We start from the raw sequence: 14,981 nt of genomic DNA on the forward strand, positions 1-14,981 counted from the left end.
TATGCTACCATTATCCATTTACATCCAGTCTTTGTGCTAAGCTAGGCTAGTGGTGGGTGCGTCAAATAACACTTACAGAACGCACAGAAATGAAAAAGGTATGTATGGACTTATCTAACTCTGGGGGATACTGTGAATAAGCTAAAGTCCCAAAAAGTCGGAGTGTTCCTTTAATGCAAAAATCACATCATTACACCTAAATCTGGCTAAAAATAATAGTGTTGCTTGTCTTAGCAAACACCAATAAAGAATCTACAGCAAGTAGGTTTAGTGCCTTTTAGGATGAAACAGAACATGTTTTTTTGAGTTGTAAGCACTTTTTCTGTATTTAAATTGAAATGGTTAAAATCCTTCATTCAAAATAGCCACTCCTTTTAGTTTATTGTCCCCAATGTTGTCTTTAAAAAAACTGGGGGGAATAAACTTTTTGCTATGTTGTGACTTTGAGTGTAGCTCGTTACCAGTTCAACTTTCAGCCTTACATCAGCAAGTTCTGCTCTTTTGGAAACTATTGTTCAAACATAACTTCATGCCTCACAACTCTCCAGTTTGGAATAGTAGATACAGTATATAAAGTTTGACAGAAAATATGTATATTTTGAGGAATGGAAATCTAAAGGGATTTGGGCTATTGCCTATTTCTTGGATGATAAAGGAAATTTGTGAGATTTGTTTTGTGAGAAATTCCAGTTACAGTGTACTGTTAATATTTTTAATAGAATGATTGAGCCATACCAATTCCTTTACGATTAATGGTTAAAGAAGACATGTTGTACTCCAAAGTCTCCCCAGAACTGAGGCCGCTCTCCTTAGAAAGTTGTGATTTTTGTGATTAAAAAATGTACAAATAGAGTCATTCGAAATTTTATTTTACAGGCTTATTACCCAAACCCAATTAGACAGGAATACGTGCTTAAAGATTTTGATATGGTTAAAATTAAAGCTACACTGTGTAGGATTTTCTCCCATCTAGCGGTGAAATTGTTTATGACTACCAACTGAATATTACTTTTCTAGCCCCTCCCATTCCAAGGGCGTTTTAACTCCTACGGTGGCCGTATTAGTTCAAATCTGCCGGCAGTCGCGAGTAATCTCCCCCTCGCATTCGTCACGGTGCCACTGAGTGTCAAAACGCGAAAGGCGAAGCTTGAATTTCCAGGTATGTCCCTCTTTGGCTAATGTATTTTCAAGATGGAGGCGCAACATGGCTGCCGCCATTCGAGCGACTCGCTCGTATGTATTCTAAATGGCAGATTCTACACTTACGAGAATTAGGGCTGACTTCTAATAGTCGAGGATTCGACGATTCGATTCGGAGAGGTCTGATTCGACTATGAACCTCATAGTCGAATACATGGGCGTCAGTTTGGTTTGAAATGTGCTGGGGATAGAGACGCATTCGCATTTTCAGAAGGGCTGGGTACCATTTTTATTTTATTTTTTCGCTTTTGCGCAGGTCATGTTTTGAAAGACGATGTCCTGTAGCTTACTAATGTAAATAAATAAAAATGTATTCAAAAATCTGCTTCACATTTTCAGCAGGGCTGCGGAGCGGCTGTGAGTTGACTCCACACGGTTCTCATGTGCGTTAAAAAGCTGACTCCACACGGTTCTCATGTGCGTTAAAAAGCTTTACGTGGTTTAATGTACCTAAACAATGATTACCAAATTCCCCTCTCATGTTGCTCCTCATAACCACTTAAAATGGTAAAAAAAATCGAACCCAGAGTCCAATTATTATGGACGTTATCTGATATTAAGCGTTTCTGCTTCACATTTTCAGCAGGGCAGCGGAGCGGCTGTGAGTTGACTCCACGCGGTTCTCATGGGCGTGAAAAAGCTTTACGTGGTTTAATGTACCTAAACAACCATCACCAAATTTCTCTCTCATATTGCTCCTCATGTTTATGAAATGTTATGATATATGTGTGATATATATGTGTTTTTTAGCTCTTTTGTTTGAAATGGAAAAAATCTAGCTGCTATCTAAAAAAAAAAAGAAAAAAAAAGGTTCGTCGACTACGGCAAAATCTAACGAATCAGATTCGACTATGAAAATCCTTAGTCGAAAACAGCCCTAACGAGAATACTTGATTAGTTGGTAGAAGTAATTACACATTAATGAGCACATATCACATATCTTTTCCCTTCCCTCCTAAAGCTAAGGAGGTGAACTTCAGAATTTTAAACGAGGTTTATCCTACTAATGAATTTTTAAGATTGAAATTTAATTTTGATGTGAATAATTGTGTTTCTTGTGAAATAAATATTGAAAATTTAGAGCATGTTTTCTTTTGTTGTGATATGGTGCAACCCTTTTGGACTGAGGTGCAGAACTGGTTAAGATCTAGGAGGGTTGAACTCCCACCCCTCACTTCAGGTTTGGTGTTTGTCTGGAAAACAAAGAGTGTGATTTTGTTATTAATTTCTTGTTATGTTTTGGAAAGTTTTTCATTCATAAATGCAGATGGTTTAAATCTAAACCCAACTTTAATCAGTGGATGAATGAGGTTAAACTCTTGTGCAAACATTTAAAATTTGTTAAAAATAAGAAAGCCCTTAAATTGATTTCTCTTTTGGATACGTTTAAATTCATTTAAAAGCCTCTTTTGATTTATTTTCATTTTATTTCTTTTGCATTTTGCATTTTATTTAATTATTTGTTTGTTCTATTGTGAGTTTCCTGTTCGTTGTACTAGTTATGCTCAACCTAAGGCTGAACAGTTGCGGTTATATTCAGAGATTTGATACCTGTTTGTTTGTGTTGTTGAAGCATAATAAAAAAAATAAAAAATAAAACCTTTTTCTGTATTTGTGGAAAGTGTTGTGAATGCACATCGCCCTCTGATGGACTGAAATGGCCACAACAACAGCTTTATGTCTCTTTCTATTAACATTTAACACATTTGTATTGGGGGAGGGGGATAGGAAGGAGGTTTTTTGGGGCTTTTTTTTTTGCTCAATTTGCTCACAGGAAGACTCAAAGTACATTATGTTAATTAGAAACACATTGATCTTTGAGTGTGCTCCGTGGTCGTAGCATGTGAATCCCATGTTAATGATTTCCGCCTCTCATTGAGCAGTCAGGGAGACACACCACCTGTCCAGCCTCATTACACACCATCAGATACACACACCACCCTACACTCAAATCCCTTCCCCATTCCTGACGCCTGCCATCTAGTGGAGCTTCTGTGTCCCAGCAGGCAGTGGGTGGGTGGCCTGGTCTCCACGCTTAACAGATTTGAGCTCTCAGATAAGCCTCTGATTTGATAAGAGGATTCAGGCAACAGTTAATCACGAGTCTAAAAGGCTCTAGAAGGCCTGTGTTCCTAAATCCAATGCCAATTATGTGTGGCTAGGTGGCCACTCGTGGTGATCTTTGCTTCTCATCACAGAAACCCATGTTTATCGGATAAGTACCTCTGTGGCCTAATGGTCCTCCATATAGACATCAACCGGCGGATCAATACACCGGAGATAAGATAGGCTTTTCTGGGCAGGCGTGTTATTGTTAACTGGAAGTAAAAGTAAAACCATAAAGAAACATTTTCATTACTTACATTACGATAATATCAAAGAATATTTCATAAATTACTTTTTTTTTCAGCTAGTTGCAAAGATGCCATTCCTCATTTTTATTTTTATTTTATTTTAAGTAAAATAACTAAAATTTGAAACAAGAACAATACTGAAATGTTTTTTTTTTTTACTAATAAAAATGACAAAATACAACAAAATTACTAAAACTTCAGCTAAAATTATGAAAAATTGTCACATTTTCATATGAAATGATGAAAATTATGAAAACCTGAAAATGTAAAAATGAAAACGAATTAAAAATATTAATCAACACTAGAAAGTAAAGTTTGTCGGGACAAACTTTTATGTTGGCTTGATAAAATTTTGAAATTTTGTTAAAAATCTTAATGTGTCTAGCATCATTTAGCATTTTGTTAGTACATTACTAGCATTAATTAGCATGTTGCAAGCATGAATTAGCATGTTACTAGCATGCCTTCAATTGCTAACATATTTCTAGCATGTTTAAACATGTTGCTCACGTTTTAACACTTTGCTAGTATTTTTAGCATGCTTTAGCAAGTTTATAGAATGATTTAGCATTTTGAACACATTTCTAGTATGAATTAGGCTAGCATGTTTTAACATGTTGCTAGCATGATTTAGCATGCTGCTTGAATATTTTAACACTCCTAACATGAACTAAAATATGTTGCTAGCATTGTTTGTTTTAGCATGTTTAAATGCACTACTAGCACGAATGAGCATGTTGCTAGCATGATTTTACATGTTGCTTGCATGTTTTAACACATTGATAATATAAATTAGTATGTTGTTAACATGATGTAACATTCTGTTAGCATGTTGTAACCATGTTGCTAACTTGTTTTAGCACATTGCCTGCATGAAGTAGCATGTTGCTGACATTATTTAGCATGCTGCTAGCATGTTTTAGCACATTGTTTGCATGATTTAGTACAAAGATGCCAAGATTTTAAAGATGCTTTCAACTACCAATAAAAGTGTCGTCCTCTCAGATGTTTTTGATGTTTTGTGTGTGCTTTGGGATTGTTTTGTCTTCTATTTTAGGTTTCTCTTTTAGGGTTCTTTCTGCAACATCCATTTTTTTCATTATTTGTCTGGTTTGTTTTTAGGTGACAGGCCTTGAGGAAGGGAATTTTTACCAGTTTCGTGCCTTCGCGGCCAACATTATTGGCCTGGGCAACCCTTCTGAACCCAGCGAACTGCTTCTATGTGAGCGCTGGACAATGCCTGAGGCTGGTAAGATCATGCACAGTTACCAATGAGAATTATATACTTTTTTATTTTTTTATTCTTATACAGATGCCATTAACAGTTCTAGTGGTTTCCGAATTTCCAATCCTGACTAATCTTTGGTGAACAACATATATCTTACTCTTTGTATTAATGCTATTATGCATAAGTAAGCAGATGGTATTACACATTTTTGCACTGTCCTTGTTGTCTTCCATATTTATATGTTTCCCTCTGTTTTATGTAATACTTTAGTTGATCTATAATTGTGTTACTCTCCTGTCGATCTGTTTCTCATGTCTGTTATTTGTTCTTTGGTTTCATGCTTTTCAGAAGTGTCCCTATTATGCTATTTTAAAGGTTCCTAATTTTGTTTTGGAGTCTCCAACAATAGGTTTACAAGCATCCAAGGTCAAAAAACACTTTCTCATAATATACATTTCACATCACCTTATTTCTCAAAGAGTCTGAAAAAAAGTTCATTTGAAGATTCAGTCTCTCTAAACCCCTCCTTTCCTGAGATGCTCTGCTGTGATTGGTCGAACGGCCCAGTCTGCTGTGATTGGTCGACCACTTACAGCGCATGTCTGACCCCAATCTGAATCTGGATCTTTCTCAGCACTTGATACACAGTGATACATATAGTAACAAAGGCATAATTTTTTTCCGTATCAATTCTAGTGTGAGTCCTCATCCTTTTGAAGTGAAGCAAAGTGGATTCACAGCTCTGAAAACGGTGTCTCCTCAACATGTTGAAAACACAAACCAAACTCTTCCGGTCTCAGCTACAACTACAGTGTTTGTGGGCGGGGCAAAGTAGACCCCGTTCACGGGCAGCCAATGAAGAGCACAGGCTGGCATTATGCAAATTAGTTACATTGTTTCATAGTATGTAATAGGAAAAGAGACTGGAATTATTGACAACTCGTTTCTGCAGTTCAGAATCGATTCTTTCTTTTCTGAGTCAATAACTTTATTTGTCATGCATTTGATCTTTAAAACTTTGCTTTTTACATTCACAAACAGCTTTATTACACACTGCATGAAAGGCAATATCCGAAAAAGCATAATAGGGCATTTTAAAAACTGTTGCAATTTTGATGAAGAAAGAATGGTTGGATATTTTGGAAACTTTTCTAATTTCATCAACGTAAACTGTGCAAGGAATAAGGTTATATTACTATATTAAGGTTATATTACTTCTTGCAAGGAATAAGGTTATATTACCATCTTACATTTATTTGTATATTTATATTTATTGCATACTAAGTTTTTATTTATTTATTGCACAATTTATTTGTTACACTTTTTAATCATAAGAAGCAGTAAATGTGATTTGAGTTTCAATCTTGTTTTAGAAGCTTCTCTGAACTGAATCACATCTGGCACATGGCTTATCATAAATCTCTGTGTTTCAGTTCCTTATAGTTCATAATGATTTCATTTTTATAGTGTGTTTCACTAGAGTGCGTCTCTCTGGCACAGTGATACAGAATTCAACAATCTATAAAAGTAGTTTTTCTTCCATTGTACTGGTTCACTTGTTTGCCATTTTTGAGGGTTATTTCACTTTAATACAGCACATTCATTTAACAAGAAAGAGTGGAGACGGCACACTGCATTTTTCCTTTGTTTATCAGTTGTATGCCTTGGCATGTTGTGAGCTAGATGATTTATTTCTTTTGTTTTATTGTGTCTAATATGTTCAAGAGGATAAACACAGCTCATATAAAGTGGAGTGAATATAAGAGAAATGAATGGATGCATGGAATCTAGAAGTGTGTAATTTCTTCAGTTTTCAAACAGGTTTCCTGAACACAATTAAAATGAGTTGAGTCATGATGGAAAACTGTGTTGATGTTTTTCTTTAATTTCTCACAGGTTGTCCATATGATCTGGAATTTAGAGAAGTGAGGTGCAACTCTCTTGTGCTGCTGTGGGCGGAGCCTCTGTACAAGGGCCAATCAGAGATCAGTGGGTATATAGTGGACATCAGTGAGGGGGCGGAGTCTGAGGATTGGACCCCTGTGACAAGCGAGGCGGTGACAGAAACTCACTTAAAGGTCTGTTTAGTTTCTCTTTTTGCAGTTCCTTATCAGGTTTGAGTAATATTCAAAATTTAAGAATCTGAACTGAATTGCAATCGAATTCTTAATTTTATATTCGAATTACATTTGTGCATCAGGAATAACAACTTAAGGCAAGACCCTAGAGATGAATAGGGTGAAAACAAACAACTAATAATTAAAAAAATAACTAATCGATATCACTCCTTACATTAATCTTTAAAACAATTGTTTTTATTACAAGTTTTCTGAAATTGTTATGTTTAAAGATATTAAAGGTTTTTATAGAGGGGATTTTGGATCAGTGTTAATGAAGTTTTGTCATAGTTTTATTTTGAATTAGTTTTTTTTTATGGAAATTTTGGTTGAATTTTTAATAATTGTATGTCCTTTTGTCATTTTATTACTTTTTGTAAAAAAAATGCTAATTAGGTTTATTTTATAATTTTTTTAAATGTGTAGTGCTTCAACTTGAACTTATTTCATCTTATTGCCATATCAACATTTCTCATTTTCATGTGGTTAGATTCTTGTAACTAATATTTATATTTTATTTTATTTGCAGCTTTATTTCAATTAACAGAAATGTGTTCAATAGTTTTAGTTTTAATTAATGATAATAATCCTGTATTGTTGGATATCTCTGTTTATCACTCCATAAATCATAAAATACTGTCAACACCCAGAAAAATATAAATTTTTCACCATATTTTTAGGAATAAAATGATATGTAAATCATTGATATATGAAGAAATCCTTCTGTAAAACCCTTCAGAATGTAGATATGAATAAAACAGTAACATTTGATGTATGTAAAGCTGCAGAAGTGGAGATTTCTGAAAAACTCAATGCCTTTAAATATTTGTATTGTAACTTAAATCTACAGATGCAAAATGCAATAAACACTTAAAAGTGTATTTTAGACGTTTGCTTTCCACTAGTCTGAAAGACCGCATGTTATGGAAGCAAAATAGCCCAAAATCTTAAAATTCACCAATGCAATTCAGAATAGGGTTTTTTTTTTTTTTGCATCTAGTCCCAGAAAGCTTTGAAAGAGGAGTGACCTGTTTTCGGATGGTTGTTGATCAGGTTTCAGGTCTGAAAGCAGGTCAGATGTACCGTCTCCGTGTGTCTGCTGTGAATGACGCTGGAGTCGGCATGTCTTCTGTGCCGTCTGAGCCAGTCAAAGCACAGACTAAAGCAGGTCAGATCCCTGGAAATCTGCATGATGATTTCATTCTCATTTAACACTGAGTTGCGATTAACTCTATCCCACATTTTGCCACCAGGAACCAAAGAGATTGAGGTGGGAGTTGATAATGACGGCTTCATCTTCCTGAGCTTTGAAGCTGCTGATGTGGCTGATGGAGACGTCTTTAAGTGGAATAAGAACTACGGAAAAGCTATTGATGCCGGACGAGCCCGCTTGGAGAACAAAAACAACAGGTCTTTTGCCAATATGTCATAATATGAGCACAACAGTGACACTTTTTTCAGTAACTTTGGTTCTGGAAGTTTGTTTCTCATTTATTTTTGCCATAGGCAACTCCAACAGTTTGTCAATTAAGAGTTCTAAACTGTGAATCAAACCAACAAACATATATATAAACTATGATTAAGCACAAAAAAGACAGACTCCAAATTTTAATTATTTTATGAGCAAATGATACTCATCCCATGAAGCGTTGCAATGAAGTAATCAAAAACTGATGCTACAATATTAAACTATTAACTTAGTATAAATATAATACAGTAAATATTAAGATATTTAGCATGTATATTAATTATCTTAATATAAGCTGTTTTATATATATATATGTGTGTGTGTGTGTGTGTGTGTGTGTGTGTGTGTGTGTGTGTGTGTGTGTGTGTGTGTGTGTGTGTGTGTGTGTGTGTGTGTGTGTGTGTGTGTGTGTGTGTTTGATTTGTTTGAAAGAAGTCTCTCATGCTCACCAAGGCTTCATTTATTCGACCAAAACTACAGTAACTACAGTAAAGTAATATTGTGAAACATTAACATATTAGAATGATTTCTGAAGGATGAAAATTCAGCTTTGCCATCACAGGAATAAATTACATTTTAAAATATATTCAAATAGAAAACCGTTATTTTAAATTGTAATAATAAATCACAAAATTACTGTTTTTACTGTATTTTTGATCAAATAAATGCAGCCTTTGTGAGCATAAGAGACTGGAAGAGTGTGTGTGTGTGTGCGTGCGTGCGTGCGTGCTTGCGTGTGTGTGTGTGTGTGTGTGTGTGTGTGTGTGTGTGTGTGTGTGTGTGTGTGTGTGTGTGTGTGTGTGTGTGTGTGTGTGTGTGTGTGTGTGTGTGTGTGATACACTTTAAACATTCTTATTCTTAATGGAATTGTCACTCAAAAATAAGAATTGTCGACATTTACTCAACCTCGTGAGAGTTTCTTTCTTCTAAGGAAAAGAAAATCTGAATCTTTAAAGAACGTCCTGGTCATTCTTTACTATATAATGAAAGTACATTGTCAAAGTAGATGTGGACCAAAACATTTTATAAAAAGTCCCATAAATGTAGTTGTGCTGAATATTCCCAGTCTTCTGAAGCCATATGCTGATTACTTCCAATCTTCTGTCACAGAAGAAATAAATGCATACAGTTTTGGGTAAATGATGGTGATGATTTGGTAAACTGTACCTTTAAATAGTCCACACTGTAAAATGTAATTAGTTGACCTTACTTAAAAAAGTATGCAAACTCGTTGCCTCAAAAAAATTAAGCAAAGTAAGCTTAAGATTAGTGAGTTAGAAAAGCTTGTTTATTTTAAGTGTGCAGTACTAAATCAAGTAGTGCCACTAGCACGTTTTTTTATGTTCATGTAACTTAATAGTCATGATTAGTGTTAACTTAGTTTTTTCATTTTGTGTGGATTGCTTGATATAAATTTAACCCCACTTAGAATTACTAAATACCTACAACTTAACACTTTTAGTTCTGCTCACTCATTTTTCAAGTTCACTTAAATTAAAGAAACCAATTGCTGAGTTAGGTTTACTTTATTAATTATAGCACTGTTCTTGTACAGCATAATTTTTAGAATTTCTTAAAAGTTTCCATTATACCAAAAAATATATATTTTTTTTTGTTTAATTTAGTTTTTAGACACATTGACATCAAGAACCAGCCTGTGAATCTCAACAATGGTGACAATTATAAAGCATGTTGCAGTGCATTCTGGGTGCAACCAATCAAAACTCATTCATGGCTCCCATCATGCATTGCTGCATGAATAAATAATGAGCTTATGATCAGGGGGTGATCTGTTTGTCACCATTGTTGAGATTCATACGCTAATTCTTGATGTCCTACATAAAAAAAAAAAAAAATTGAAGGTAAAAATAGTATCCTGTATCAGGACAGTGCTGTTATAATTAATTAATAAAGTAAATCTAACTCAGAAATTAACTCTGAACTATATGAGTTCAGTGAATCAGGTCAAATGACTGTGAAATAACGATTATGTTAAAAAACAACCATCACCATCAGATCACCTTTTCTGTTTGTTCATCTGGCTGTTATAACTCAGTTACAGCAGCCGAACAAAAGGTTCAAATAAGGATATAAGGGTCAAGAGCCCAACTAAAACAAACACTAATCACCACAATGGTGGCTTAAAATTACGGTTTTCACCTTCAGCCAATAGTGGCTATTGAAGGGCGAGTCTTGGCGTGGCCATATATTGCCGTCTAGCGTAGAGAGGACTGATCTGCGCATGCCCACAGGTCATAAACTTACTTTTTCTAAATGAATCCAGCTCAAGTAGACTGAGCTGGTATGATTTTTCAACCTCAAAGTACAAGTAACTTACTAAAAGTGAGTGTTAATAGCAGGTTGAAAAAAAATTATTAAGGTAAATTTACTATTTTTAATTAAATACAATGTTTGCATTTACAGTGCATAAACCTGATTCAGATGTCGGTCATGTATGTCTCCAGGTCTGTTCTTACCTTCACGGACGCCTCAGAGCAGGATTTGGGCCTTTACACAGTGGAGCTGAGCAGAAACCCTGACGTCTCCTCGAGCTTCACCTTCACTGCCCAGGGTAGATATTCATTTCTATGCCGGCATAATTCATTACCTGAACACGGTGGCATAAGACCTTGTGCATCTGTTCAGCATGAAACCTTGACGCATAACTCGTCTTTTCTTAGTGTGACCCCGGTATTTTATCATCATTCGGCCGGTGATTAATGTTTTGTCGAGCCCCTTTGCCCTAAACCATGTTGTACAAGATCTGTGTATTTTAACACTGTTTGTGTTAGATATCAAATGCATGACAAACATAATCTTTAAACTTGAAATCTCATTTGCAAAGATGTCTGATCATTCTGACAGCAGCCGGTATCTTTGTCTTGATAGTGTGATTGAATTTGACTTTGCAATTGTGGCGTTTTCTCTCTCAGATCTGGAGCGCCTGACAGAACTCAGCTGGAATGTCAGAAACCCGTGTAAGTGAATCAAACACTTCAGAAACTGCGCAAATCTTCAGAGCATCTAAACAGTAAACACCAGCGTTCAGAGTTTAGGGTGTGCAAGATGTTTCAATGTTTTGGACAAAGTCTCTTCTGCTCACAGAGGCTTCGTCTGTTTGATCAAAGATACCGTAAAATTGTCAAATATTATTACAGTTTAAAATGACTATTTTCTATTGTGATACGTTTTAAAGTGTAATTTATTCCTGTGATCAAAGCTGGATTTTCAGCATCATTACTCCAGTCTTCAGTGTCACATGATCCTTCAGAAATAATTCTAATATGATGATTTATTCAATTCAATTCAATTGACATTTATTTGTAAAGCGCTTTTCACAATACATAGCGTTTTAAAGCAGCTTTACAGAAAATGTTTCTTCATTGCAATTTAGAGTAATTTGTTATCAGAGGTGACTGTGTCCAAGTCATGTCCATATGCAGTTATTACAAGTTGTGATTGTAATGATTACATATATAGACATTTTTATATACGAAGAGATGCAAAAGCCTCTAAGTGCCATCTGAAATTTTCTTCTAGAATTATTATTTTTATCAAGCTCGTTTATTTAAGTTCAGTAATTTCACTTAAATGACAATTAATAGGTCATTTTCACTGCCAGTTAAGTGAACTTAAATATACGAGCTTGATAAAAATGATCATTCTAGAAGAAAATTTCAGATGGCACTTAGAGGCTTTTGCATCTGAACTCTTCATATATATGTATGTATATATATACAAACATATAGGCCCTGTTTACACCTGGTATTAAGATGCATTTTGGTTGATTGGATCATTTTGGATGATGTGAAATACAGGTGTAAACAGGTGTTTTTCGTCGTCTCAGCTCGTGTTCATATGTAAATTGCTCAAGCTTATTTTGTCCATTAGATCGAAAGATCTGAGAAACCCATACATTTACCCGCTCATAGACCCTCTCCTCGAAGAAATCAGGACAGAAGTGGTTGAAAGTGGACAAAAGAGACGGATTAAAACACCAGGTGTAAACGGGGGAATGTGTCTCCATCTACTTGTGATACGATCGACCAAAATGCATCTTAATACTGTAAACAGGGCCTTAGTTTGAGAGTGTAGGAAGACTCACAATGCTTCAGAAAGATCTAGTGTAAATTTTGGGAATGTTTGGTTAAGGAAATGTGTACCAGGATGGTGTGTCCATTAAAACACTGGGGTCCAGTACTCAGTCCATACTCATTTATTGTAACAGGTCGTGAATCAGGCCATAGAGTAGAATGGGAATCAGATATAGAGTTGTATGGTTTCTATAAACAAATAAAAAACAAACAGAATCTTAAATATAATTAACACCATAGAACTTCAACTAAATCATTAATCACATAATCCAATCCTAAACAATTCAACATCAAAATAGTAAGAACACTGAAACATAAGAATCATAATCACAAATCAAAAGAGCACAAACTTACATTGTCAGGAACACATCAACTCTACAAAGGCTCTCATTAAGAGAGAAAGAAAGGACAGTCTGCTTCCATTGCATATGGCTCACACCAACACACCAAACAATAGTAATTTATCAATCATTAAGTGCACCTGAGGAGACTTAGCTTAGACATCTTAAAGAGATCGTTTCCAAATTAAAAGTGAAGGGGTCTGATGGCTTTGTGTGAAATTGTGGATGAACGAACAAAAGACAGAGTGCTCATTTTTGCGTGAACTCTTGTTTTAACTCTGTGTATGCACATAAAGCAATGTCTTCTTCCTCTGTCAGTGATCTCTCTGAGGTCTGAAGGCTGGCAGGTGGAGGTGTCGGAGCAGGGAAGAGTCCGTCTGTGGCTCCGGACAGAAGATCTCAGCAGTGCTGCGGTGCTTCGGCTCATCCTCAACGACTCCGAGATCTCCAGCACACCGGTAACCGCTACAGGCTCACTAGATCTGGGCCTTAACAGTCTTCTGCATGTCATTTCAGTGACATTGTGTGTGTGTGTGTCCTGCAGGCCCGTAAGATTAACTTTGACAAGGCACAAGGTCTGCTGGAGATCCTGTTTGATCAAATCTCAAGAGAAGACGAGGGCTCGTACACCGCGCAGCTCAAAGACGGACGGGCCAAGAACCAGTTCACACTGGTGTTAGTGGATAAGAGTATGTTTGCAGTTACTTTATAACATTAAACTACATGTTCCGCAGGGGGAAAGCTATTTGATTAAACAATTATATTGTAGAATAGAAAGCAGTGGAATTTTTTTGAAATCCCCAGAAATATGAAGCAGCACGAATGTTTTCAACACTGATAATAATTTCTTGAGCGGCAAATCATCATATTAGAATGATTTCTGAAGGATCATGTGACACTGAAGACTGGAGTAATGATGCTGAAAATACAGCTTTGATCACAGGAATAAATTACATTTTAAAATATATTCACATAGAAAACGATGTGAAAAATATACAAGCCTATGTATATTTATATATTCATTTTATATACACTTTTATTTTCAGAAGTCTAGAGTCTCTTCTGCTCACCAAAACTGCATTTATTTGATCAAGAACAGTAATACTGTGAAATATTAATTTCATATTGTAATATATAATGCAAAGCTGAATTTTCAGCATCATTACTCCAGTCTTCAGTGTCACATGATCCTTCTGAAATTATTCTAATATGATGATTTGATGCTCAAGAAACATTTCTGATTATTACCAATGTTGAAAACAGTTGTGCTGATTCATATTTTTGTGGAAACAGTTTTTTTTCAGAATTCTTTAATGAATAGAAAGTTCAAAAGAACAGCATTTGGTTGAAATTTTAAATGCCTTTACTGTCACTTTTTTGCAGTTTTAAGCAAAAAAAATGCCCAGAATGTATTTTATTTGGGGTTTTTCCACCACACAGATTTCCCTTTATAATAAATGTATAAAAAGCATTATCAATCAAGATCTAGTTTGCACCTTTTTTTTTTTTTTTTTTTTTTTTTTTTTACAATTTGTAATTTTGTTTGGAATAAACAGTTGTTGTTCCTGACACCAAACCAAAGTTTTTCTGAAAGCTTTTGTAATAAAATGTTATACCATGAACTGAAAGTAGGTATCATGACCAAACCAGGTATTGTTTCAGAATTTTACTTTTAAGAAAGGTACATTTCTTTTTTTTTTAATGAAGTTCATTGTCATTTTTCAGTTGATGCAACAAAACTCAAATTCAGAGTCAATTGTTTTCTGATCTATCTGGCGACAGGCTGAGGGTCATACTGAATATTTCTCCAGATTTAACATTAATTCTTCTGTTTTATTGTTTGTTTGTCAGAGTTTCGAGACACACTGGCCAAATCTGAGGCCAACAGACGAAACTGGAAGAGAAAGGCGGGTGAGTCGACAGAACCGATCTAGAGACCAATAACAGATGCACAGAGAAACCATGTCACATGATATACACAAATGTATGAACAAAGACAATACGAGAAGCTCTCGTGCAACGGGGACTTTACAATAGTTAACACTTTACAGCAAGGTCTCACTTGTTAACAATGCAAATGTAACTTTATATGTAACTTAAATGCTAACTTAAAATAACAATTCACAATATTTTTAAGCATTTATTAAAGTTAGTTAGTAAAAATATAATTGTTCATTGT

The 14,981-nt window shown here is 35.2% G+C and overlaps 1 protein-coding gene across 1 annotated transcript in view; it reads left to right on the plus strand.

Annotated features, from left to right (window-relative positions):
- Positions 1-14,981, plus strand: part of myom3 (myomesin 3) — a 69,963-nt gene that overhangs the window by 44,955 nt on the left and 10,027 nt on the right. The window contains exons 19-27 of the mRNA XM_081389101.1: positions 4,677-4,803; positions 6,679-6,860; positions 7,953-8,067; positions 8,153-8,309; positions 10,833-10,939; positions 11,301-11,345; positions 13,121-13,260; positions 13,347-13,491; positions 14,654-14,713. Of these exons, the coding sequence (XP_081245227.1) occupies positions 4,677-4,803; positions 6,679-6,860; positions 7,953-8,067; positions 8,153-8,309; positions 10,833-10,939; positions 11,301-11,345; positions 13,121-13,260; positions 13,347-13,491; positions 14,654-14,713 (1,078 nt within the window). The remainder of the gene's footprint in view (positions 1-4,676; positions 4,804-6,678; positions 6,861-7,952; positions 8,068-8,152; positions 8,310-10,832; positions 10,940-11,300; positions 11,346-13,120; positions 13,261-13,346; positions 13,492-14,653; positions 14,714-14,981) is intronic.

This window comes from Scardinius erythrophthalmus (genome assembly GCF_964197995.2).
Source record: "Scardinius erythrophthalmus genome assembly, chromosome: 16".
NCBI lineage: Eukaryota > Metazoa > Chordata > Actinopteri > Cypriniformes > Leuciscidae > Scardinius > Scardinius erythrophthalmus.